This window comes from Trachurus japonicus, chromosome 17, assembly GCF_045865225.1.
Source record: "Trachurus japonicus isolate A0001 chromosome 17, Traja_1.0".
In the NCBI taxonomy this organism is placed as follows: domain Eukaryota; kingdom Metazoa; phylum Chordata; class Actinopteri; order Carangiformes; family Carangidae; genus Trachurus; species Trachurus japonicus.
Genome location: NC_140923.1, coordinates 18006925 through 18034868, shown reverse-complemented (window position 1 = coordinate 18034868; position 27944 = coordinate 18006925). Strand labels below are relative to the sequence as shown.

The window sequence follows — 27944 nt, the reverse complement described above, 5'->3', positions numbered from 1 at the left end:
ATATTTTAATGTATTCATTTAATTATTAATAATACATGTAGAACTGCAGTTTTTCTATCTCTTCATGCTCACAAAAAGTATTTGAATTAGCTGGAAAGAAAATCAAAATCACAGTTTGAGGCATTCAAATTACATAAAGGTTATTTTGCATAGTAAGTGTGTGAGCCTACATTCTGTTACTTCCAGTCACAACAAAAATATGACACAAGATTCGCATTTATATGCATATTTCATGCTGTTGTGCAGCTGGCTGAGGTGGGGAAGTTGTAAAAAGAGCATGCTGCTCTCTCTGCTCTTCCCTGTCTTTTATTATTATACATGATTGTAACGGAGGGACATTTAACCTTCATATCAAATATCATGCTTGTTGGTGAGTCAGGTCATGAATAAACTGACCAAGCAGAACAAGGAGAGACGGACATGGCCAGCTGAAAAGATCTTGAAACAGCTCAATCACGCTGTTATCGTCCTCTTACTGCCTCAAGTAGCTTGAAAGGCGTCCACTCTGTCTCAAAGTCATATCGTGTTATGTAATTAATCTCTGCATTTGAAACTACAGAAACACATTTTAAAAAAAACACAAATATCTTAATTGACCCATAGCGAATATTAGATTTTCACTCCTCTGACAGGGATTATTAGGTCGCTGTACAATCACTGCAAAGATAGCCAAAAAAATGTACATGTACAAAATCATTCATGCTTAGAATATGATATTAACCAACAGTTACATTGCATCCCACATATTACATGCATCAGTGGTAAAGTAAAAGCTTGGCCTCAGATGGACTCTCCAGTTGTTGCACTAAAGCAATGTTCTCATGAGCTAAGTGTAGGCCTAATTAGTTGTGATAATGTAGTAGCAGGCTACACTGAACATGTAAGTTCATCAAACAGTATATTTCCCCATATACACCTCCTCCCTGTTTTCCACTTCAGCTAGGTGTGTTATCATGGACCCTCAAAGCATCACTTCAATGGCTGTGGGCTCTATTAGCTGTTCTAGTCAAAGCCCACTCTCTTTTCACTTGATTTGGCTTCAGAACTAATATTGAAAGTCTGTCAGAATTCACTGATTGTCTCAACAAACTGCAGACTCTCAGACAGCCGTTCCTCCAGAAAGATGGAGAGTGTGATTAGCTACTATTGACATTTTTACCTCTTGCCAATGCTTAATAATGTATTCTACAGAGTTACTTTCATCTAGAGTTGCTCAGAGCACTTTCCATCTCTAATCAGCATCTTGTTTCAGGGATCAATAAAACCACCAGCGAAAAAAAATGCATGTTTTTTTGTCTTGTTCCCATGTGTTCACACATCATAGTAAAGGCAGCAGTGTTTTATATTGCCTGAATGACTTGGAACAAACCACCTGTCTGTGTGACATGGTGACCTGATGAGGGAGCGCTGCTGCTGCTCCACTGGGTTGCAGAAGCTATTTCCAGAGGCAAACAGAGGCTGAGCAACCTTGTGGAAATTATGCCACTTTAGAGAGAATAGCCTGTTCTATTCAAAGACACTTTGGAGCAGCTCTCTGCTGGAACTTTTGAGGATATTTTGTATCTTGACATGTGAACCGCATGTGGCACTACAGAATTATAGGAGGGAGATGGGAGGTGGGGGGGGAAACATGATTGGCATTGTCATTACACTCGAGATGGTTGGTTGAATTTTATAAATTAAGTAATGTGAAGCAGCATGATGAACATACGTGACATACCTTTTAATGTATTACTTGCTCACGCCCTATGGCAAGGTCTAGGAGTCGTGATATTCATGAATGTAGATATCTGTTCCGCTCATTTTCAGGAAGGAGATCATTTAAATTCAAAAGAAAGTGGGTTTTCTCAGCTGAACTCAGAAGAAGGCGGCAGCTGGAAGTGATGAGAGAGAGGGATAAGAGGGGTGCAGCTGTTGTTCCTCCAAGTAAAGACTTGTTTGTTTTTCTTTGTAACTGAACTATGTAGATTTGGAGGGTTGCATAAAATTAAGCTTATGACCCCATTGGAAAACATGCGTGAGGCGAGGCCTGACATAAAAGTCAATGTGGGGATTCTTAAAACATTTTAAGAATTGTTTGGATGTTTAAACCGTTACGTTTGAGAAAACAAAAATACATCATGTATTTACATACGTAGCTTCAAAAACTCAGTCTGATGCTCAACAGGAGCCGAGCTAATTATACAAACGTCTTCAACTAATGATTATTTTCATCCTGCTGATTTTCTAGTTAACATTCAGTCAGTGTGTTCTGACATCACAACTAACATCAGACTGTAGTTGAATAAGCGCCATTTGGAAAGCTGGAGTCAGAGACCGCCAGTTTCAAGATTTGATTTCTACTTTACTATTCATTTTTAATTAGTCAATTTTGCCCCCCTAAATGCACAGTTTGATCCAAATTCAGATCAAAATAAGCTCTAGCTTCACTACAGTCATCTTGTAAGCATCACCCCATTATTTGCAATGAAAGGAATGGCAACTCTCAGCCTTCTATTGTTTAACAGGGAAGACCAAGTATCTCAAAAAAGCATTGAGCCCTGAGCAATGACCACTGATGCAGACAGGCCAACAGAGCCTGAGGAGTTGCTGGGTAATCTTTTACTCACAGCTGTGTCTCTTAAACTTGCCTCGTTTGCCCTCGGTCCCTCATGACGCATTAGAAATAAATATAATTGTAGGTCACGAAATCAAACGTTTGCCCATGTGTCTGCTGTCAAACATCTCACCCCTCACAGCTGTATTGAAGTCAGTTGGTGAGAGAAAATGAGCAAAAGACTGTGTGCGCTATGCAGCCGCCCCGGGGGAGAAGCCAACAAGCCAAACATGGCACATAGTGTGTGTGGAAAATGTGAACAAATCAGAGCACATTACACAAGTAAGAAGCATGCACACATGCTGTTTCATTTAATAAGCACTTTATCCAAGTAATCTATGGCAGGTCAGAGCATTAGCAACAGAAAAGGAAATGCTTTTGACTCTGGTTATTATGGTTCTGCAGCCTTTGACTTTTACACCATCATCAGAAATGTGTTGTTTTGGATGAGAGAGCATTGTTAGGCCTGCCCCCAGGCTGGGGATACCCTCCTAAAAATAGCCAGGCAAACACCTCAGTGAGCAGAGATTTTGTAGAGCAGAGCTGCAACAATCAATCATCCACCTTCAGATTTAATATCAAGCTTAGTTATTAATTTAAATAGAGTGTTGAAACAGTAGTTACTAATCATGCACACAATATCTGCACAACCATAAATATAAAATTAAACTCGCTGAGGCATAGTTGAAAATTTGAGAGGAAAAAGGAGAAGATAAATGAAAACACCAGCAACAGAAAAAGGAGCAGTGCTAGTTGACAACTGTGCAAGTGGGAAGCGAGATGGGGAGGTGGGGGGTGATGCATCACAGGGGTGTCGAGCGTCACCGACTGATAGCATTGAAACTAGAGTTACCTCTGTTAACAAGTGCTGAGATCCAACAGCTTTTTTAACAGGCAAGCTGGTCTGTCCTCTCGAGTTTTCATGTGTGAAAATTCGTGGGGGTGGGGACGGAAGGAAAGGAAGGCACCTACAGCAGCAAGGCTCCGCTGCAACATATTTTTAGGAGACGGGGCCGATAATTCAAGTGTTCAAAATAAGATGAGAGAACCAGCAAGAGACAAGGAATTAATAATTGAAATGCTCCCGAGCTAAGAGCTCCTCTGTAAACGATTGTAACCATCTGGATGTGTGCGGTATGCGGTGGCTTTCAAAAAAGAAAAAAAAAAGTGTGTCCGAGGTCTTGTGCTGGAACGTAGTGTGTGCGGATGCTGACTGAGCCAGTGGGAAGTGCAGCCACGGGGAGGCTGGTGCTGATTGGACCCACCCCCCCCCCACTCCTCCCCGGGGAACTTGGTGTGCAATGGCTAGTGAAATGTTTGCCACACACGCTGACCTGAATTTGATGACTGACTAACCTCTCAGAGAGTCTCTCCACGGAGAAGTGGATCAAAGGTTTCAAGGGGGTAGATTCAGTGAAGGAGTGGTGCTTTACTGGAGCACAATCACTGGATTCAGTGAAGAAAACAGGAGACAGATTGTGGTGGCAAGGAATGTGTGATTCTTGGCAGGATGAATTGCACATGGGAAGTCGATTGCATTGAGTAGGTGTCTAAAGATGCTCAGCGGTTTGTTCACTGTTCACATACAAGCATGAGCTTTTGACAAGAGGAAGGATTTTTTACATGCCCTTAACTTCTTACATCAGTTACACAACCATAACTCTTGACGGTCAACATTAATATTCTCAGTCACTTTTTAAGGATCTGCAGCCTCACGTCTGTCCTCTGATCTCACTGGTGTCCTTTGAACTATTTTTAAAAAATAGTGATTTATTCATTCGTGAGGAAAAGCATCTAAATGATCCCAAGTTGTATTTTTAAAAAAATCTTTTTAGGGGAGAAGATCTTTTATGCAGGTGTTGGGGAGCTGACTCACACACAATGGGAAACAAACACACCAAAAAAAATAGTAGATGTAGATAGCATCTGAAACAGCCATCACCACAAGGCAAAGCCATTTATTCACTGCTGTTTCTGTTTCATGTTTGCCTATAAAAAGATGAGGTACCGCTGCACAGTCTCGTCTGATTTGAAATAAAGCATCAAGCTGTCGCCGCCAACATGCAACAGTGCGGCAGCTCCAATCTCCTTTCTGTACGCGCTACTCAGCGCTGATACGCCTCAGACTTTATTAATCCTGATAAGAGAATCAATGAAGTTCTATTGTTGACACGGAGACCCTGACTTTGAGACGCGCGGACCAGACAGGTACATTTCGTGGCGCCAGGACGTCGTCCTCTGTGGGGCCGAGAGGGAAGGGGGGAAGTTTGCCATGACTCACTGAATAATTACAGCTACTCCCTGGGAGTCTGAGCTCAGGTCGCAAAGATATCGCTTGAATTTGCAAAACTGACACCAAAGTGTTGATATCATTCATCTATCCCGCTGCGAACATCTTGTCTTGCCTGAGGCTTGACAGAAAGCACGGCACAGGGGGAGGGGGGAGAGGGACTGGGCACGGGGGGGTGGGTGGTGACAAAGCAGAGACAATGAATAACAGAGACAATGAACTGCATTTAACAACTCTGCCCCAACTGTGGTGATGTGCATTTCATGTAAACCAGAGAACAGAATAAATGCGCAAAAAAAAAAAAAAACTGGGGACACGGGGAGGTTTAAAAATGCATAAACCTCTTAAGCCACTCTACACAGACATTAATATTTATATATATTTGAAGAGGTGGAGAGGATTTTATAGCCCCTTACCTGAGCGTCTGTGAAACCTGTGATTTCTGTATGAGAATTGCAACATTTTTGCTGACACAAAATGACACAAATCCTGCAAGGTTACCCACGGTGCTGCGTTTACATCTTTTGGATGTTCATCTGTTAGGAGTACAAAGCTCACTGGCTTGTCTTTAAAATAAAACACGGCCCCATTCTGGGTCCTTCTTTTCTAATATGCAGGCCTGTGCATTAAATGTGTAGCTCTGAGATGCACCAAAGAGGCAAATGGAAGAGAATCTATTGTTAGTCCCATGGTGCAGACACGACATGTGACCGAAGGCAGAGACGTTTAAAAAAAAAAAGCCACACAAATGCATTCCCTGAGGCTTTAGTTTGCAAAACAGAATGAATGAATTTTCTGAGTCTACTTAACTTCAGACTCTGCGTAATTGCACTGTGTTAATTAACACCTGCTCATGTGATGTTAGGGCCTGCTTCTATTCTCAGTCCAACCTATTTTGTGATTTTGAAGTTTTATTTATCCGTAGCTGCAAATTGGGGCTGCTAATGTGACCCAGCGGGATCCAGATAATCACCTCCTTTGTCTCAGGACACACTTCACTTTGTTGTGAAAACATGCCTCACTTTATAAAAGTACTCACTATTAAGCATTAGTTAAGCATTAATAAATACTGAATTTATAACTATTCATTTGTATGTAGTTTATAATACAGTCAGTACAGTTTTTAACTGTGTTTATAAACTACATACTATTGAGTATTCATGTGTTATAAATGATGAATTCAGTATTTAAAGCTTAACTAATGTTTAATAGTGTGTACAGTACCTCATCCTCTGATTTAAGTATCACTTACGCAATTAAGAGTTTAGGAAAGATCTTTCCCATAGTACCACTACAGCATTTACTATAGATAGATTATATAATGAGAAAGAAACAACAATCTACTTCATTCTTTTTTTCTTTTCTTTTTTTACATTATGAGAAAATATTTCAAACAGTACTTTTTAACTAGAGTTAAACACATTTGCACCAGGGAGCAGTTTGTTGTTGGTGACATTAATGTGGCAGCACAAAGTTTCAGTGTGCATATAGATCCACGGTAAAAGCCCCATGGTGCAACATTAAACTGCAAGTGATATGCCATTCAACACGTACTGTAGCATTATCATTAAATGCTGTGTGAATTCACCATAACTCCTTGTTTAAAACCAACCAGAAGAACTGGCTCAAGTAATGGAGGCTGTATGGAAGCTCATTCACAAGAGTTTCAATACATTCTCTCTGTTTGCCTGTCAAAGAGAAAGCTACAGACAGGAAGCTGTTTTCTTAGCTTGGAAACGGGCCAAAACAGCTGGTGGGAGACTTCCTGGAGTATTGTCGCAGCATGGGGGGCAGCAAAGGCCTAAAGGTTAGAGACGTGAGTTGGTGAGACTACGTGAAGTTTTCCTCAACAACACTGTCGGTCCCAAATGTCTGCAGGACAATTAACCCCAACTGCCTAAGAGGTCAGCAGGTCAAAGTATGTTTGTACTGGCAGCTTCCACTTCTGTGTGTGTGTGTGTGTGTGTGTGTAACCGTGAAATTGATCAGGGCGTCACTGTAACAGAGAGGCTGCCTAACAGTGAAAGTACCCTGAATAAATAAAGGTTAGAAAGAGGTTACCAGACAAGGAATTGATTCCTTTTCGGCCAAGAAATAGTTCCTTTATCTGCTTTTCATTGTCACTTTCCTGTAAAAATCTGTTTGTCCTGATTATTACTGAAGATACAACAAATAGAAGAAACAAAACAAAGAAAAAGTTATTTGTGTGCTTCAGAGGCGCTAGAAGGATAATTTTGGTACCTTTGGACAGAGGCAGGATGGTGCTGGATTGCCTTGTTTGTGTCAGGGTCCAAACCCTAACCCTAACTGGACTCAAAATGCAGACTCGAAAAAACAGTAAGGTGAAACAAAAAGATTTAAACTCACAGAGATACCACAGGAACACGCAGTAGAAAAACCTCAAGAACACAGGGCATGGACACAGGTGAAACCACAAAGGACAATGGGAAAAAACACGAGCAAATGAGACACAGCCAGGTGTGGCAATCAAGACAGATGAGGTAATCACAGGAGGAAAACAGGGAGACAAGTCAGGAACTTCAAAATAAACCAGGAACTAAACCGGGAACGAGAGACACAGACCATGGTTCATGTTTCTGTCTTTAAAGGGATAGTTCAACATTTTGGCAAATTGGCCCATTGCCATAATCCCTATAGTCATAGCAGTAGGTTTGTTACCTTTATTTGTTGGTGCGAGTTAGAATGGCCGAGCAGAGCCGCAATCTGCTCAGAGCTACGCTACAGAGGCTCATCAAACTCATCAAATACACAATCCAACAACTCCAAAACGCTCTTGTGGACAAGTTGTGACCTGCACATTCACCACGCTATGAGATAATAATGGAACGTTACGGGACAGAGTTGTTTTCGAGGCAAATGCAAAGACTGCTTGCTGAAAAACTGCCCCCGACAGGAATGTGCATCAGCGGTTTTGCATGAATTTACCTAGAAAACAACTCTGTCTCCTAACGTTCCGTTATTATCTCATAGCGTATGTGAATGTATAAATTTGGTCTGCTCACTAAAGCACCATGCCTTAGTCATTTAACCTTACAGGTGGTTAATATCTTACAGAGCAGGAATGGGCGGTGTGCAAATGTGAGACATGATTTAAAAAAATAAATAAATAATTAGATGACATAACAAATAAATAAATAAAACTGCTTTTAGAGCAGTGCAGATTGTGTTTCCTAAATGTGTATGTTCAGGCTAAGCACGCAATCTTTAAACACGTCATGCTGAAGTGCCATCAGCCTCCTGCGATGACTCCATGCTCATATGCATCACTGGGATAATCAACATGCACTGTGATGCTTTTTCACATGATCAAAAGTGCACTAAACAGCTCCAAAAAGCGACTTCTCACCATCTGGTTAAAATTCCTGTGTGGTTCCCCGAGGGTTTTAAGATAGGACAGCTAAACCGATCTTGCACAGTGGCTCTGATACAAAAATCCACGATCCTCAAAGTCTCTTATCTAGCGGTAAAGTGGGCCTTGTGGGCAAAATCAGCTTTAAGTCCTGCAGTCAATGAGTGAAACAAGTGGTAAAATACTTCCTGTTATATGACTGCAAAATGGACAAAGTGTAAAATCCCCTCTTAGCCTCTACTCCCTGCTTTGCTCCCTGTCTGAAACAGCTTGTACCTCCAAGAAAAATTACATGATACAGAGAACAGTCTGCTATCTCATGTAACCTGTAGGAGCATTTAGAAGATTATGCCACATTATGTGCTGAGAGGTAAAGAACTAAACTTTTTAATATGACAATGCTATAGAAAAATATGCTTAGGTTTGGGCACAAACAGGTTTGGTAAGATTTGGGGAAAACTTGTGGTTTGGGTATAGATACATTCCTTTAAATTGAGATGACCTTTCTTGTCATGGTTATAATAATAAACAGGTGGTTATGGTTACAAAATGACTGTGGTCATGGTTAAAAGAAATAACACTGACTGTCGGTTTGAAGTGTGAAGTAACAGTACAGCCTGCCTCTGTCTTTGAAACAAAAACTGTAAAAAAAAAAAAAATTATGATGACGTACTTGATTTCGTAACTATGGATCATAAGAAGCTGCAGGCACAAACAACTTGTCAGGTTATGTTATGAGAGAGCTGCTTATGGTCAAACTTAATAAAAATAACTTGTTGACACAAAGATATAATGATCATTAAGCACCTAACCTTAAACACTGATCTACAGATCAGTCTGTGGTAAAAGTAAATCAACACTTTTAATAATGTCATAAATAGTTCAATAAATGAAAGCATGAACTTCTGCTGGAGGTACTGACTCCTGTAATTACTTTAGTCAGGGGCTTTACACAGGGGAACAAAAAAACTGTCACTTCAGAACTGCAATCTGTTCATTTTTTTTAAAGAGCTTAATTTTTCTTTGACTATCACACTCGTTGTTATCTTTTTGATTTGTCAAGCAGTAAATCAGCAGAAGGCCACAGAATATTGCAACCTCTTGCACCAAATGCCATAACACTCCATGCCTGTCATTCAGGCTGTGCAATGAGAGCGTGCTGGGCTCATTGGCCAATCACAACAGTCAATCACAGTTTCATCCATTAAATTTACAGTAAACTGAATTACAGGATTAGTCAATCGATGTGCCCTCTTGCCAATCCCCAGCCTGTCCGAGGTATTGTATCGATCCACAAGGATGTCGACAAGTGAAGGTAGCCCGTACGTCAGGGAACATGACATTGGTAGACCCATGTCGTCATGGAAAATTACAGGGATTTTAACACCAACTGGATCGAACCATCAGATCAAGCCAACAAGACAGAGCACCAGCAGAGCAAAGGGCGAATCAATGCAGTGAGAGGAGTGAGAGGTGACTATGCAGATAGTAGGGAGCGTGTGTGAGTGTGTATGGTGGCGGTTAGTGGTATAATGACTTTGCACCTGAGCCTATTAAAGAGATAACAGCTGTGGGCACTCTTACAATGTCATCCAAGACCCTGACACTGTGTTGTTCTGAGATTAATGCTGTGACACTTTGAGGGTGTCAGTCTCCGTACTGGATTCTAACATGATGCCACTGTGTCGTTGTGACAGACATTGATATGCTTTTCTCAGTTCTTAACAGAGTGGCTGGCTGATACACACAGGATTTGGATTTGCTTGTCTCCAGCCAGAAGATTAAAGCCGTTCAGAAAAGTAAGAAGAGTTGTTATTATTCCTGGCAACTACAGATGGTGCCAGTGACTTTTTGGCTGCCGACTTTCATTTTATCAATGGGGCTGACCAGCTCTTTGATCACAGGTGTGGGAAGGAAGAGCTTGACTCACCAAAGGAATGGGAGGAGACCTTGTGCGCTCAACTCTGCACCAGATTATGTGGGCAGAAGTGCTCCTACCAGGCTCACAGTCTTGAATATCATGGCATAACCCAAAGACTGTCAATTTGAGAATCTCCACCAAGTGAATTCTACTGCTGATGTTTTTCCCTTTTCTCCTCCATAGCTTCACAGCTAAGTATTTCAACTTTAAGCCACTTATCTGTTGGAACAATCACGATTCACTATCTAAGCAACAAAATGAGCCAAGATCAGATCAACAAGCAGCCGAGGTTTCAAGTGCTTCTAAATTTTCTTTTTCCTCCCTATCTATTTATTTAATATGGGGTAAACAACACACAGGCTCATTTCTGTTGCAGCTGCTCCAGTGACAAGAGGTGTAGGCGCATGATTGAGTCACTGTCATCACAGCTTTACTGAAAAAGAATAAACCTTTGAAAAAATCTTATCACAAATGAAAATTCATGAGTTTCTAAATGAAGTCACTGATTTACTGCCTACCTTAAATTATCAATAAATAAAACATTTTTTTTTGTTTTACCTTTACCTAAATTGTATATTCATTAATATATTGTGCACAATTAGAAAAAAGCAAAGTTATTTGAATAATATCATCTATTTTCCATACATGTATGTTGAGAAACTTTGAAAGCTTAATATCTTACTGGTTGTGTTGTACTTCACCCCATTGATGTACTCAGGGCATGGTCTCTCTACAATCCTCCCGGTGCTGCTCCGTGGCCAGCAGGTGCCAATCTCATCGGTCGTGGCATTACAATATAAACCTTGGGAACAAATAAAGTCAAATACAGAAACCACACGGACGCTTATATACTTTTCCTTTTCCAAAACATCTTTCAATGTTGAACAAGGAGGAAAAGGAGAATTTTGTCTTACCCTCAGTGCTCAGCAGTGACAGTGAAGCGTTTTCCAAAAAAGTGTCCTGGAAAGCATCAATCAAACTACAGTTTAGGTCCCCGAGCTCTCCAAGTATGATCTGGTAAATGGTAGCGTCCATGGTGCGAGATTTAAAACGATGTCTGATTAAGTCCAAGTCCAAGTCCAAGGAGGAGATGCACGCGCCGAGCCCAGCGGTGTTCGTGGGCTTGTGAATCGGTGCAACAGAGATGCCAAGTAGAGAGCCCAGCGCTCCTGGTGGGGGTGGGGGTTGGGGTGGTGGGGGGAGTGGAAAGGGGAGCGCGTACCCGGCCAATCAGAGTTGATCCGTCATCCGCGCATCCGTCCACGTGCTGCAGCGGCAGCAGCAGCAGCAGCAGCAGCAAGCCTGGAGAAGTCGAGCCGTCGCGCTCCGCACTGACCTGATCAGGGGCTTTTGTCGCTCTGACATTTCACACCTGCCACCCGCCTGTCATGTTTATTTATGAGGGGAAAGACGCCTGCGGTGACACGGAAAAGTGAGTGAAGCCAGAGATGTTGCGAATGTATGTTGGCTAGTGCAGTGTTTTTCAACCTTTTTTGAGCCACGGCACACTTTGTTCATTAAAAAAATCCCGCGGCACACCACTAACCAAAAATGTTAGAAAATGACACAGTGCAGCCTAATACAGTAAATATAATACAAATTTTGTCTCTTACAGTGTAGTTAGTTTGTTCTGACTCAGTAATGGTCACTGTGCAGGCTTCTGCCACTACACTCATTGACATTAAAAAAAAGTCCTATTTTATTAGCCAACTCTGCCAGTCACTATTGCAGACACAGATGCTCAACAAAGCCTTTTTTTTCTAGCTGTCAATCAACTCATGCGAGCTTGTCAACACGTGCACACTTCCACTCGTGCCTTCAGCCATATTTCACAGCAAACATGAGATGACTTAAACTTATGTTGTGCACTCCCTGTGATAGAAAGTCAGAACAAACTCTGAGTGCAACCTGCAACTCTGCCTGGTCGCACATCTCGCGCTCTGGAGCGCAGTGTGCGCAGCTGCAGCGCTTCAGATCGGTTCAGTTCTATTTTTCATGCGAGCCGTGAGCCCCGAGAGCGCCGTCTGTCAAGCTGGGTAGACCAGGTCGTACCAGACAGGAAGTCTGGCACAGAAAAGGCGAGAGAATCCGGTCAATTTTCAAAATAAAATAATTAAATGATGATAAGTTGTTGCGCGTCCGTCTATACGCTATTTGACCGTTGCGTATGCACACGAGACACATGTTTACGTGTGTGTGTGTGTGTGTGTGTGTGTGTGTGGAAAACCGAGTGAATACGAATAAGGACGGTGCCCCTAAAATAAAAAGGAGGGGCTCTCAGCCGGCTCCCCGTCACTCACCTGCAGCTGCACAGACGAGCAGAGGAGCGCTCTGCTGTTCTGGCGTGGATGAGACGCAGCACAGCGGGAGCAGCGCGCGTGTGTTATTAAAATAAAAAACAAACAAAATGAGACTGGCCGGTCGGCTCAGTGGAGTGCTGAATCTCACTCATTAACGGTTATAATCGCCTATGAGCGTCGGTTATCGGTCTGAAAAAAAAAATCAAAATGTGCATCGCTAGTTTGGATCAATTAAGTAAATTTGGTAATTTTCCACGGCACACCTGGCGAAAGCTCACGGCACACTAGTGTGCCGCGGCACAGTGGTTGAAAATCACTGGGCTAGTGAGTACCTGTTGATGCCTGTGGATAAAAAAAGAAGAAATAAAATCAACTCAAGCACAAAGTACCCCCCCACCCCCACCCCCAAAAAGGAAGAAAAAAAACACCCTACACATTAAAGGGATAGTTCACCCAAAATTCAAATTGCACTCATTATCTAGGCTACTCACCCTCATGTGACTAAGGGCTGGGCAGAGTCCTCCGTGGCTTCTCTCGCGCGATTTGCGCCGGCGTCAGTAATAGCTTCCGCTACAAACAAGCTTGAAATAAAGACTTATTTAAAGCAGAAGTAAGCGATCCTGTCGTTTTGGCTAACTTCTTGTCAGCCGATGGAGTTAGCAGTCCCCTCCCTCGTCATGGATCTATTGGTCCTCGTCCCTACGTCACCACATTCACGCACATCCCTTGGCTGCACACACAGACCTTCATGCCGTTCTCTCTCCTCATTGGATAAAGGTTGTAGGATACAAGGAAGTATACAAGAAGTTTTCTCCTCGGCTTACAGCAGAGCAGAGTGACTGACAGACCCGTGTTTCAGACCAAACACTCTATGTAAGTGATTGCTGTCGGAAGATATAACTATTTAAGACTTATATTAACACAAATATTCCGCTTGCTTCTGCTTTAATTTTTTTCGGAACAATTTCACATTTCGGGGCTTCAATACAAGATGGATATTACATACGAGCAGCATGGAGGTATTTGGATGTTTTTTGGTGTGTCTTTTTGTTACGAAGAAAAGTGGTATCCATTTGCAACCATTAAATGGACATGCACTGCTACGCCGAGACCCCCTGTAACTCAGAGAAGCCACAAATAACTCTTAAACTTCTCCCAGCCCTTAGTCGACATGAGGGTGAGTAGATAAGGAGTGCAATTTGACTTTTGAGTGAACTATCCTTCTAACTCGGCTACATGTTATTTCATATTACAGCTACCACCCAACTTTAAGATTGTATTTGATAGCCTTTACAATCTAAAATCTCGGAGGATGCAATCATCAAAGTCAGGTGATGTTCTAAGTAAATTAAACTCTAATTAAATGCATTTGTTTCATCTATATGCAATGCAAGTGTTTTTTTTTACCAGGACCATGTCATTTCTGTCTCTCATCTTACATCAAACAATGCAATTAATCTTTGTGGTTTTTCATTACCTGTATCTGATCATTTCCATACCCCAAACCATGGTGATTGATTTTCCTATCCTCATACCAGTGTTGACTTTTGCAGAGTCAACATTGGCGCCCTTGCATTGGAACCTGTCACACAGTTGGAAGATGCGCTACTGTTTTCCAAAAGCCAAAAGGTGAGGGTCTGATTTATGTAATGCTGGATTACGACATGACACTGTGTTGACTGTCTCCTGTTATGTAAAAACATTATATGGACATGTTAATAAGGTTAAAGACTTGATTTTTATCACAAGTGGATTGTTAAAGTTATTGCCACTGTTGTGTAAAAATGATTTGGCAACCTAACTTCTGTGATTAGAGTTTCAAAATTGTGAGTTGTTACAGGAGACTGTCTCTGTTGTCAAAGTCAGAAACGTTCAACGTTCAATCATCCACCAAAAACCTTCTCTCAAAGTGGTTTTGTTACACTAAAATAGCACCCTGTCATTTACACCCTTTCTTCTGTGACATTTTTAACCCCTTAAAAAACTAAAATGCTGTCTGCTTTGGCTCACACCTGTCAACAGCACTGGAATACAAACAACTGAATTCACTGTGACCTCTGGACTGTACTGTGCCTTAGTATGACACATGCTCTGTGCTGTGCGGTGGCAAAGCTGGATTTGACACGACTACTAGTATGTAGCATTCACCTTTAACATAATGGGTCCTTTTGTGATTTTAAATGCAAAAATATTTATGACCACAATGAAAAATTAGCATATAGTCCACCACACCCAACACTTAACATTTTCCAAAACAGTGCTCATTATAATAAGGTTGAGTGACTCTCCATAACAATCAAACTGAGTGTTCACCTGAGTGCAGGTTTAGTGTCAGTGTATGCCATGAAAACAACAACCTTTCACAGTACAGTTAAATGTTACATATTAGTCAGTGGGATGTTTAGACCTTTCCTGTCTGTGAATTTTGTGATATCAACAAACTGATCTTTACACAGTTCCTCTAAAGTGGTTGCTCCCATCTGACTCTGCAAGAGAGAGAGAAAAAGAATATGTCAAATTAGAAATGGGATGACTGGAAAGAGATTTAATTATTTTTATAATTCCTGACAAATATAAGGGCTCTAAATATAACAACAACTAAATTATTCAAAATGAGGGCTCTAAAACTTTAAACCTGTCCAATGAAAAGTGTCTAGACCAATCGGGCTCCTCATAACTGAGTCTAATATCTTGTCTGTTTACCTGTTAAATTTGAGATGTGACCTTTTCACCAGCGCGCAGCTCTCTCCCTCTGAGCTCCCTCTGAGCTTCGGTGTCTGGCTCTCCATCTCATTTCACCGCCTTGTGCTTTCACATCACATACACACAGATCTGTAACAGTTGGCCTGCAAAAGTCCAGCATCCAAATGTTGACTTGACTGTGTGATGAACAATGTTATAATTGCATCCCCAACTATTAATAGTACTGCAAAAAGTTAATGAATTCTTCCATGGCAGCCACAGTGTGCTGCATTTGTTTCAGAGCTTCCAGTGATCAGAAGAAAAGCTTTGTGGGTGATGGAAAAGCATATGTTTTCCAGTGGGAGAAGAATATTTCTGCATTGTCTTTTTTTAGTTGTATGGTGTCACAGAATGTATCCAAAAATATGACTCATGAATATAAAACACACCCCTCACCCGATGACAGATTAAATAGAGTGTGTAGTGAAGTTGTATCATGTGTGAAAGATCTGAAAATAATAGATGCTGTGTAATGGACCATATGAAAATAACTGCGGTAAGGCAGGGGCCTGGAAAAAAAAGGATATACAGTATATATGTTTTTTAAAGTATGACTCCTGGTGCATCACCAATTCATTTTGAAAGAGGAGTGACTATGGTAGGCTATAACTGTATCACTCAGTCACGTGGCATTTGGCTGACCAATGCTGTAACCTCATCACTCAGTCAGAGTTTTCCCTGCTATTGTGCTCCAACCAGGAAACTCTCCCTTACTCCTTGACTGCCCCGTTCAATAATGTAATCTATAAAGTGTCTCACAGCAAAAATTCCCAGGGAACTGTTTTTTTTAATGTATATTTTTTGGCTTTTTTCATACCTTTGATAGTACAGTCGAGAGAGACAGGAAATGAGGAAGCAGAGAAAGGGGGAATGACACCGTCGGCCGTCAACCTACTGCGCCACTCGGCGCCCCTTCCCAGGGAACAGTTGATAGTCATATTTACGTCACATCTTCAACATTTCAACAAAAAAATTGACACCTTTCATCATGGTTGTCAATGTCAAAGCTACTGTATGTCTGACTGCAAACACTGTGTAGCTAGATAGAGCTGGCAGTGGAAGTGACCCAGCAAATACACAGCTGGTGTGAACACACACAGAGTGTGAGTTGCAGAAAGTCAGTGGCGCAGCTGCCATGCACACGCAGTGCAGGAGGTTAGTTCCTGACATCAGCAGCAAAGCTATGAATGAATTGAAAATGAATGAAAAGCCAGACAAAAATGTCTCAAAAAAATGAAATGCCAAAAGCAAAACTTTCATTTGCATTTTGCAATACTGATGAACTGAACCATTATGCTGATTAATCCTTTTTATTTTATTTTTTTAGATTACTATAAACCTTTTTAAACTTAACATTGTACTATTCCATTCAGCAACAAGACTCAAAGAAATTGTAAATCACACACAATGAGGATCTGCTGGCAGCACATTTGTTGAGTAATGTTTAATCCATCACCTTGCCTTGATTCAGCTGAGCAAATGTTTGGCTTTAAGAAAAATTGAATAATTCTCTTTTACCTTGAGGATATTTGATGATACAGACAGCATGTTTTCATGTTTTCAGTAATCTGTGCACTGTTTGAACAACAGTGTGTTCACAGTCAGCTTTGAAAAAGGACATTTCATCAGAGTTGCATGGCCCCAAAGCTTGCAACCATGAGCGTCAGATCAAGGAGCCTAAGTGTCCTGAGACCCAACGGCCTTAAAGCCAAATCCCACATAACTCAGCTCAAACCACAGATTGTGTGTTGATTTTTAAAAGGGTGTTGATTTTACGTGGGATTGCTCTGGTGATTCTGAGCAGCAGGGTGCTTAATGACTCATGGTTTTATTTGGTAATGTAAGTATAGGTTTCAGATGAGAAGCCAGTTTCATCCTGCATGGATGGTTTTTGATGTGCACAGTGGGCAGTAGAGCTGCAATGTAACTTCTGATTATTACTGTTTTCTACTCGTGCTTTTTTGAGCCTTTAATATGGTTGAAGAGCAAATTAATCACTCAAAATTCTTGCTAGTTTATGTCAGTTTGGATGAAACCCCTTTGAAGGGAATCCTTTATCCTTTGAGTGTAGTTGGCCTAATTCTAAAGATTTTCTGCAACTGCTAAATTAAAAGTAGAAGTAACTTCCCTCTTTCTTTTTCAATCATTCGGCTGAGGGAGAAAGTGTCAGATTCCAAAGAGTGAATGAATCTGTAGGCTGACTATGTGTCAAAAGATCATGGAGGTGTGGCTCAGAGCAAGGACACAGCAGCGGGAGACTTAGCAAAGAGAGACAACAGGAGGGGGTGGAACACAAAGCGCTTAAAGTATCTTGTGGGTCCAGAACAATTGGATGAATGAAACTCAGCAAAACACCCTGGCTAAGGTCATAACAATGTGTACTTTTTCAAATGCCAACCTAAACATTATATCTACAGCAAACAGGACAGGCTGTGATAAAGCTTTAACATGATTCCCGACAGTATAGAAGGGCAAAACGATCTCATGAGTCAGCCTGGGAAGCTCTGCATCACTGCAGGGTTTAGCATGAGCTACTTAATGCACTCAGTGAAATGACAGCTGCCGAATGAATATCCTCATGCACAGTGGTGCAAGCCTCAAGGTGACTTAATCAGAGCTTAAAGCCGTCTGACAGTGCAGCTCAGCTCAGCACACTGAGCTCTGCCCAGGTGGCACCAGTGCTAAGCCTCGCTCATTGTAGCCATTTGACTCCCAGTCCATTTGGCTGAGGATGTGAGCCGTCAGAATACAGTCAGCTTATGTCCTGCTGCTGCCAGCCACGAATCACTCCGCTGAGTCATTGCGCCACAAAACTCTCGAATGGCACGTTGAGCACATGCCTCATGGAGGGAAAACCTTTGACCACAATGTTCCGACCATGGTGTTATAAAACTGCGGTTAAAGCCTCCAGTTCAGTGCATGTTTTGAAAAGGACCTTCGTGTCTAAAGACTGTAAATGACTTCTCTGGGGGTAGAGCCGCAGGCATCCATACTGCAATTAATATGCTAAAATAAATAATCTGTTGTCAGTGGTAGGTATCTGCCTACAGTACACCACACCACATACTCTGCTCAAATGCCAAATCGTGACGAATGCAGTGCATTATCAGAACAGAAGTAGGGAACTGCCCATGCATTATAAAAGGTAAATGGAAATGCCACATTGTTTACCAAAGCAGATCATTATAGTGTGTTGAGCTTAAACTGAGACGCTGCACATCCTGCTGGTGCAATATAGATAAACATACAGGTTTGTACCATTGATGCTGGCTTTGTGACTCATAACTTGCGGCATGTTAGACGGTATCACCAGGCCACATTGTGAATAACAGCTTTGAATGCAGATGAGCTGTGTCTGCATGCCAGTTTAAAGAAGAATATGTTACCCATCGGAACTGCATACAAAAAAATAAGCAGACAGACGGGATTGCAGGAAAAGTGTTAGGTAATCTGCAAAGGCTACTGTGATAATGAAATTAAAAAGTTGTAATATGTGTTGAAATATTCATAATATAATAGTGGTTTAAGTTATTTGATATTTCAAATGAGAATTTTTAAAACTTGAATCTCCTTTGAAGTTTGAATGGGATGATAATTGCTTATAGCTTTACCACATTCTTTTTATGTGTGTAATGAAAAGATGACAAATGAAAGCAGGATATATGCTATATATTAATATGTCATTAATATAAACCAGGGCCGTTCATGACTAGCCCTAACCCTAACCACAAAACAGAGAGACAGAAAAACATAGAGGTAATCACTCACGTTTTATCTAACTAAATATTAAGCTCCAGGTCATATTTTTAAATATGGTCACAACTGTCTTTCCGAATAGGAACTCGGCGAAAACGGGGCCCCTTACAGCATATTAACTAAAAAATGTTAATTTAATTGTGTGACTTTGGCAGCTGACAGGAAAACTCTACAGGAGGTTGATGTGGTTTGTAATTTATTTTTCATGAGTAAAATAATGTTTCTTAAAAATAAAAATAATAATCCATGAATGGTTACCATAGAGATAAATACAACGACATTACATGGCAGAGTAATGTTTTTAGTGATGAGTCAGGCGTGCTGTCATGCTGATTTGAGCACGTTCTACATTTCTTGTTGACCAACCAGATTGCTTGGTCGGACCTACTTGTTGCATAACTTACATTAGGCCATATATCAATATGTTGTGCTTTGTATGTAGGTAGTGCGATGTGTGTGTGTACCAGCTGCAGAACTATTATTAACTATTAGTACTAATGAGCTGCTTTACACCTGATTTTCCCCTTAGGGATAAATATAGTATCTATCTGTCTAGCACAAGAAAGTGTCCAAATAAAGGAGACAACATTCACGTCATGATTGAAACTGCGTCACAGCCCCTAGGAACATAAATAGAGAAGTAAGCCTGAGATTGTGTCATTGTGCGGGAATATTAAAATGAAAGAAAGATAAGAATAAAAAAAAAAAACATGGTCAATGAAAAACAAAAATTCAAAAGCAAGGCAATACACTCTGTAATGACACTGGGCCAACTCTGTAGGTGGTGAGTGAATAGCCTTCACCCTAACACATACACTCCAAAGTCCAGCTCAAGCTGTGACTCTTTATCCCAGGTGATGGGTTTGTTTCTGTCTATTTGTGTGCATGCGTGCCCCCGTGAATCATGAGGGCATGAATCGTGTGTATTTGTCTCTCTGCCACTGTGAAAATAATCAAACGGTTGTTTCTGAAATGTATTCTGTAGCGTCTGTTTATATGACTCTAGGACTCTGAAGTGAGTTATTGGGGTGAAGATGAGAAAAGACGTGCCAACTGCAGTATTTGTTTTGCTAAATCTTCTGTTGCATGTTCTTTTTCAGGACACCTTACAAGAACGATGCTACCTGAATTAATCTGCTTTGCCTTCCTCTGTTTTATTCTTTCTGGAAATAAATCTTCTCAAACTGCCACTGTGAGAGTCAAAGGTATAGACAACACATATAGATTGCTTTTTGCAAACAGGCTCCAGTCTCAGGCCACAGGGTATGCAGGTGTCTTCACATCTGGTCTGGAAACTGTTGAGCTAAAATTTTCATACTGAGGTTTCAAGGATAATTTAGCTGTTTTCAGTGTGTATGTGTGTCATCATGGCAAAATGTGGTCCTGGAGATACCTACTGAAGCAGAAACTATGCAGTTATCATTGCTTTGGCAGGTGTTTATATACTATGTCAGTCTGTGGACAGATTTGTATCAGTGTGATTGCACAAGGCCAAATCTGAAGATGGGCTTGGTCTGACCCACAACTACTATACTGAATCCTTGTATGCATGTATAGTAATTTACATTAACGTTTGGTAGATGCTTTTATCCAAGCTGATGTGAGGGAGAAGTCTAACGCCTCACAGCAGTAGGAGACATTGGTGGAAGTAGGTTACTGATATGTGGGACGAGATCAGGGAAAGAAAAGCACCAAATGTGCATATGAAGGACGAGTTAGACATGTTAGGGTGTTAGAGGTGTTAGTGGAGGAGGAGAGAGGTGTCTTCAAGAGATTCTTGAAGACAGAGAACAACACCGCAGCTCTGATAGTATTGGGTAGCTTGTTCCACCATCAGGGAACCACAAACAAGAGCGGTCAAGACTGTGATTTCGATGTGCACAGGGATCGTCACACTAGACGATATTGCTTGGAGGAACGCAGTGTACAAGATGGAGCGGAAGCATGTATGATTGAGTTCAAGTAGATGGGTGCAATCCCAGAGGTCACTCTGAAGGCAAGCATTAGTGACTTGAATTTGATCTGGGCAGCCATGGGTAGCCAGTGTAGGTTGATGAGCAGTGGAGTGACATGTGCCCTCAAAGGCAGAGGACCAGCAGGCTGCTGCGTTCAGGACCATCTAGAACTGTTTCACTGTACATGAACAAAAAGGCCCACTAGAGGGTTCCTGCAGAAATCGAGTCATAATGGCTGGGTGGAGCATTGAGGCAGGTAAAGCCTGATTTTGCTGATCATTAAACATGACACCCAGGTTCTTTATAACCCTTGGTCGGAGCATCAACATGTTGACAATCTTTACTAAGAACCCGAGACGTTTGGATACTAGTGTTGATTCAAATGAAACCAGAGGAACTCAAAAGACACAGGAAAGAGGAAGGAAACTAATACAGGATACAGGATGAGTGATAGAATAAATAAATGTATTTGATAAACACGCACAGCATGAATAGGCTAGTAAGTTTTGTGATGTTGCATCTTGCACAGACAAAACGTTGTCCATTGAGAGGCCTGCTTAACAGTTGCTGTCTCCAGGATCACATTTTGCCAAAATTACACACAGACACCCACATGCACACACTCTCACAGATTTAAAATGCAGAAAGGATACCAGCCCTGTGATGTGGGTGGTAAATGAGTATTTGGAAATTAGACTTCATAGTCGTGTTCTCATTTTTATGGAGAAAGTTGCACTATAAGCTGCCTAGGACTGTCCCCCTGGGCTCCAAACACAGAGAGGGGGGGTACTTGGTGTGGATTGGTATTCCCTGGGTGCTCCCTGGTAGGACCCATTACACAGCTGTCTTCCATTTAAACACAAAACTAAGTTTAAAAGCTCAACAGAAATCTTCAGATCACTGGATCCAACAGCTCCACTTCCCCAAATTACAGTGTTTTCCCCCTTAGCCACAGGAAGCCAAAAGTATTTTTCAATGTTTTATTATTTTCATTAAAAGATCTCATATTCTTTGTCCCATAACAGTTATTTTAGGCTACTGCTTAGGCACCCGTCTTTGAATGAATAAAACACCCAGAAAAGATTCTACATGAAATGACAACATTTTAAGTGAACAGTTATCATAAAACCTTTATTAAAATACAGATGATGTGTTTTTTCTATGCAGTGAGTTGTACTTACAACCTCAATTCAAGCATACAAGCTGGAAAAAGATATTTAATACTTTATACATTTATACATTCATGTTAAAGAAGTGCACAATATTATCGCGAGGAACAAACTACATGATTTCATTAGATAGTTCCTGGTGGCTTACTATAAAGCTATGAGATGTGTTTTCGTATTCCTCAAACTATATGCATTCAGTGGTACTTCAAGCATAAATATATATTTTTTGTAAAAGAGCTTACATGTCTCTTTGTTCTCTAAGGCGCTACGTCGTATTTCTGGAAGACCTATCTGACCTCATTTCCTCTCTGACTCTTCCCACGCTGCACTGCAACATTGCTAAAGTGAGCATGCTTAGTTTAGGGTTAATTTAACTGGCCTTTCTAAAACAGACCAGTTGGCCTCAGTGTGACCTTTGTGGTTTAAATAAACCAGATTTGCCTGTGCTACGCTGATGATTTCTACAACCTCAAGGAAGCACCAAGTGCACAAAACACTGAAGGAAGAGCAGCATCTCAAAGACCACGTTTCCCTGGGGGAACACAACAAAGTTAATTTTGTGCATGAAATTATTATTCAAACGCGCAGTGAAGAGCATAGCTGGCAGCGTGAATAAAGCTTTGTTTCATTTACAGAGTGCTACTCAATGCTTTCTAATTTCAAAGCAATCTGCAATTTGCTGTTATTTCATAGACTCCTCATTTTGTCTTGTTATAGAGGAGAGGGTGTAGCAGGAAAATATATTTCCTCACTTATCTGAAGGTATGTAACTGAATAAACACCACCTCCTGGGGCTCATGTGGTACAATAAGAAAAGTGGCACTGTGAGCTGCTTGTGTGAGCTGTCATGTCAGACACTGCAGTTAGTCACTGTAGGGCAAAGATATATGTTGAGCGCAGCCACTTTATTTCCCTCAGGCTGATTGTCTTCCATGACCTTCATCATAATATTGCATTGCTAGACTGACATGCCCTGGATGCCTTTGTAAAAGCACCTGATGAAGAGCAATTCTTTACAGGGCGTCACTCCCATGGCATTAGATTACCACTGTGTGAAATTAGTTTTGGTTTGGAGGCCTGTGGTGTGCAGTGCACCACACACATTGCAATGTTTGAAATTTGTTCCGAGGTGTTGTATGAAATGTCTGCTTTGGGCAAATCTCAAGAGCTTGCAATGCCAACACACTGTAATAGCACAGATTCAGTACACCTGCAATGGCTGGGCCTCTTGGGTCAGGAAAGTGGAAGATTGAGCTGCACCACGATCTTGTCACCGCTCTCATTCAGCCTTTAGAGACTGGAGACATCTGCTGCTCCTCACCGCTTAGTTTGAGGGCAAATTAAGTGAATGTGTTGGATGTAAACATTTTTTATTAAAGATCAGCTTTGTATCCAGGAGATTCAGTAGCCATGTGTTGATCCCAGGTGTGAGCGAAGGCACAGCAAACATAATTATGACATTTTATCAGTATGAGTTGATGGAGAAACTCTAACAGCACCCTGGGGACGGAGGTAAATCTCAGGATAAATGCCGTAAGCTGGTACAATACAGCCAGTGATTTCAAAGACTGGGCAGCCTCCACAGTAATGTTTTGTCCTTGTCAGTAGTCTTTGTTAATCTTTTTCTTGCTTTCCCTCTAAAGCTGTGTTTTACTCTGGAGGCATGTTTGCACAGTTGACTACACATACATCATCAGCGAAGAGTGAGTGACAAACATAAGCCACCAGGAGGATCAAACAACTCCTGGCCTATTCCCAGATGGGTTTGTAGATAAGCCCAAACAAGTCTGAATTATTGAAATCCGTGACCAAAAAAAGGAAATTGTACGTGTTGCACCTATTATTTCAAATATGTATCAATTGGTGTGTTTGTTTCGGACGCAGCATGCATATTCATCTTAGGAACATTATGGGAAATGTGTGTGGAACAGATCCAGGTCCACTGGAGTGTTCATGTAGAGGAATGTTTTCAGCCTCTCCTTTTAGCATTTTATTAGGCTTTTTATTGGCTAAATGCTCCACTATATTCACATGTTTCTTGCTAACATGCCAGCCGCTATTTGGTGCTAATCAGGTAGCAAACAAGTGGTTTATCAGAGTTGCTTTGCCAAAAGTGGCTTCCCACTGCTTTTGGAAGACAGATGGATGAGATTGGCTGTGAGGCTGAAACAAAACAAAGCTGTTGATCACTAAACCACATCAGTGAGTTAAGAGCCACTGCACTCTGGAGGGAAAATTCAGAGTCCTGATTTGTCGCCATATCATACTCACATCTACCACATGATAAACATACATGAGCACATGCACTGGGAGAAGAATTTTTGGGGCCCCTGTTTACACGACAACGCTCGCGGATGAAAACTGAAAAATATTTCATCGGATGTGCCTTTTGTTTAGACGGCGACGGCGTTTTGGGGGCTTCAAAACGCAAAAAAGTGAAACCACACTCCAGAGTGGAAATCCTAAAAACGCTCCGCCATTGCGTCCCCGTGTAAAGGGTGATAATGCAAAAATTCTGCTCTGATTGCAATGACCTGTGGAGGGCCGGCGTACAGCCTGCCGGAAATCAAGCAGAAGTAGAAGAAGAGGAAAACACACAGGCGTGCGGACTTCGTGGTGTTGTGTGGCACACTACCACCTAGGCGCCTGGCATGCATTCATTCCACAGACTTTTGCACTTTTTTCACACAGATTTCCACCCCAAAAACGCTTGTCTAAACGCTAAATAAAAAGTGAAGACACGATGCCACTTTTGCGTTTTCTGTTAGGATCGTTTCTGTATAAACGTAGCCTAGCCCATGATATTGACTACAAAATATGCAATGACAACACAAAAACCCTGTAAACATCACAGGAAGACACGATATAGTACACTGCTGTTACTCCCCAGGGCAGCATTTATATTACATTGCCTTCAACTGAATACTGGCAGCCTATACTGTATGAGGTGTGTTGTATATTGTTTGCCTGGAGCCCCCAGATTCCAGGATCTCTGCTAAACAGCTAGCTTAACACAGATATGGTAAGTAGGTTGGACCACTTTGGTTGTTGTGGTTACCATAACAAAATGTGAAATGGATAAATAATGTCCACATTTCTTTGTCTACTGAGTCAGCTTGTGTTGAAAAGAGATTCAAGAATAGACTACAAAGTTTTGGTTCTGACATACCAGAGGAGTGATTTAGTGCATCACCAGTATCTTATCCTACAGATAAACACACAAATGAATAAACAGCATAATAACCAAGATCTAATCTTGAAAACTGCCATGAGTAGTGCTCACTTACTGCATCATCATTTGGATTTACTGCGACGCCTTAATGACAGACTGTCTGAGTGAAGATGCTGTCTTCATCCTCTGAATCATAATAGAGGTGATACTTGTGCCTCCAACTGTCTTATGGCGGGCAAAGCAATTCTCTGTTCTATAAACCTTTGACCATATGTCATTATGCCAGAGATTTTTCCCGGCACTTGTCTCGAAATAGAAGATATGCAGGCCAGGGTGCCGAGGAAGTCTACTGAGGATTTTTTGGGGGGTGGAGGGGTTGACTGAGTGTGATGAAGAAAATGCTAAAAACATAGCAGTGCCACCTGATCTGAGTTCAAGATGCCACAGCTCCTCACTATTTCTTTTAACACCAGAACAATAAAATGAAAAGAAGACTGAGAATCTTTCATTTGCCCTGCTAAGTGCTATTGTTCAAGTCGAGGCTGGTAGACCTTTAATTAACCTCTTTGATTTAAATTTATAGACCATTCACTGCACCGGACAATAGAGAGCAGCTTCAAACATCCTCCGATTTGTTTTGTTTTTTTGACACATGGACATAATGTTAAATCACGGCAATGTGTCACGGTAGAGACTTGCCATATTATTTAATTATTGCCATTTGAAAAATCTGTGACATGTTATCATTTGTTTGATTACTCAAATGTCATCTTTAGATTGACAGAAACCTCTTGGAAACTGCGACAAACCCGCAAGTTAACAAAGCTGATTTCATCTCTTAACTGGGATCTGTAGTGCTCAGCGGGGGAATATGGATGACATTTCAGTGAAGCTTTTAATCCCTTGAAGATTTATGACAGCTTCTGTTTGTGTTATTTCCACCTTCCATCCTGAGATGCAGATAGATTGGATGCAAAGTGGAATTAGGTAACGCAAAGTTCATGCTGGAAAAACATGAATATGATTGAGGTGCAACATGCAGGGTGAGGCGGTCTCACCCAGCTCCAGCTTTGGCTGCATATTTTCCGACTTACCAGCTGTGTTTAAACATATCATGAAAGGGAACCTAAACACAATTTAGTTCCGGTAAGGCAGTTTATTGGATTGTGATCCCATCTGTCCTGTGCTGTTCGGAGCGGACTGTATAGGTACCACAAGAACAAAAACTGCCTGCTCCAAGGCTCCAGCTTCCCCAGAGATGTCAGGGCTCGTGTCGAAGAGAGAGGCTATGTGAACAGAATGCGGTAAAGGACATGGAGTACTAAACTGCTTCCCTCAGGGTGTGTAACATGCTCAACACAGACATTTTTGCCGCTGTGAATCATGGGTCTCCAATGTCGTCTCCAACATTGTTTGCAACTCTTTAATATAAACATATTCTATTAATAGGGCTCTAGCAGAGCAGATGAGGCTGTTTGGTACAGTAAGGGAGCACAAAGAAAAAAAAAGTAGTAGTAGTAGTATTCTCATTTATTTATGTTTGTTTAAGATAGATTTTTAAAAATCTTTTTGCCAATATAAAACAATAAACAACATCAATAATGTATCCATATGAGAGCTTTACTGTGTAGTAGCTAACAGGGATGAACAAACTGTTGGTTTAGATAATTAAGTCAATTTTATTTTTTAAAAATGGATTTTTTCACTCATAATGGCTGCTCCCACTCAAAAGTATTTACCTTTTATACAAATTGTTTGGTGGAGTATGTTGCAGGATTTTTTCCTTGGCTGGCAACAAAACAAAACAAAAAGTCATGACGTTAAACCACTGTCCCCAGAGCAATAATTTTCACATAATCCAAGTAAATTTCAAAAGCAGGCTGTTGCAGTAAATGATTTATTAGATTACAGATAAGTATAACCACTGGGCTCCTCATTCACTCTGAATTAGGCGCCACACAACAATAGCTAATAATTTTGTCCTTATTCATTTCTATTCTAAGCATCAAGATTGCACTCAAATGTGATTACCTCACTATTATTCACCATTTCTGTGTCGCCTTAAGAATAGCGTCAGTCTTCTTCCCCAACTGACGAGTGGCTGAATTCTTGCAGAGGATGTCTCATCAGTCTGTGAATGACACGAGCCAGAGACATACGGCAGAAACTTCCCTGTCCAATAAGGTATTTATATGCAGAGCGCACTTGTTCCATCAGTGCCAAATCCACATTCCCATCCATATGTCATATTGTATTTCTGAGCTGTATACAGTCCCTCGGAATAGGAGCCAGTATACCATACCCTGACATGATGTGACTTGCAGCAACAATCCAAAATGCATACTATATGCACATGTTTTCCATGAATAAAAGATACTATAATACTGAGGAAAGCATGGAAATTGAATAATAAAAAAAGGGGTACAAGTATTTAACTGAAGAACCTCCAAATATAGTGACACATTGATGGAACAAACAACACATTTTCTTTGTGATCATTTCTGGTCTTTTTCCAGGGTTCTATTTTTGAATATGATAAGCTGAAAAATGAATAGGGAAATTTTTTTTTTTTTTTTTTTTTTATATATTTTTTGGCTTTTTGCCTTTATTTGATAGTGATGACAGTAGAGATAGACAGGAAATGGGGAGGCAGAGAGAGGGGGAATGACACGC

At 41.1% G+C, this 27944-nt stretch overlaps 1 protein-coding gene across 1 annotated transcript in view; it reads right to left on the bottom strand.

Moving 5' to 3' along the window:
* Positions 1–11356, bottom strand: part of crhr2 (corticotropin releasing hormone receptor 2) — a 31739-nt gene extending 20383 nt beyond the window's left edge. The window contains exons 1-2 of the mRNA XM_085803940.1: positions 11092–11356; positions 10860–10979 (exon numbers count right to left, since the gene is read on the bottom strand). Of these exons, the coding sequence (XP_085660066.1) occupies positions 10860–10979; positions 11092–11212 (241 nt within the window). The 5' untranslated portion in view covers positions 11213–11356. The remainder of the gene's footprint in view (positions 1–10859; positions 10980–11091) is intronic.
* Positions 11357–27944: the final 16588 nt, after the last annotated feature.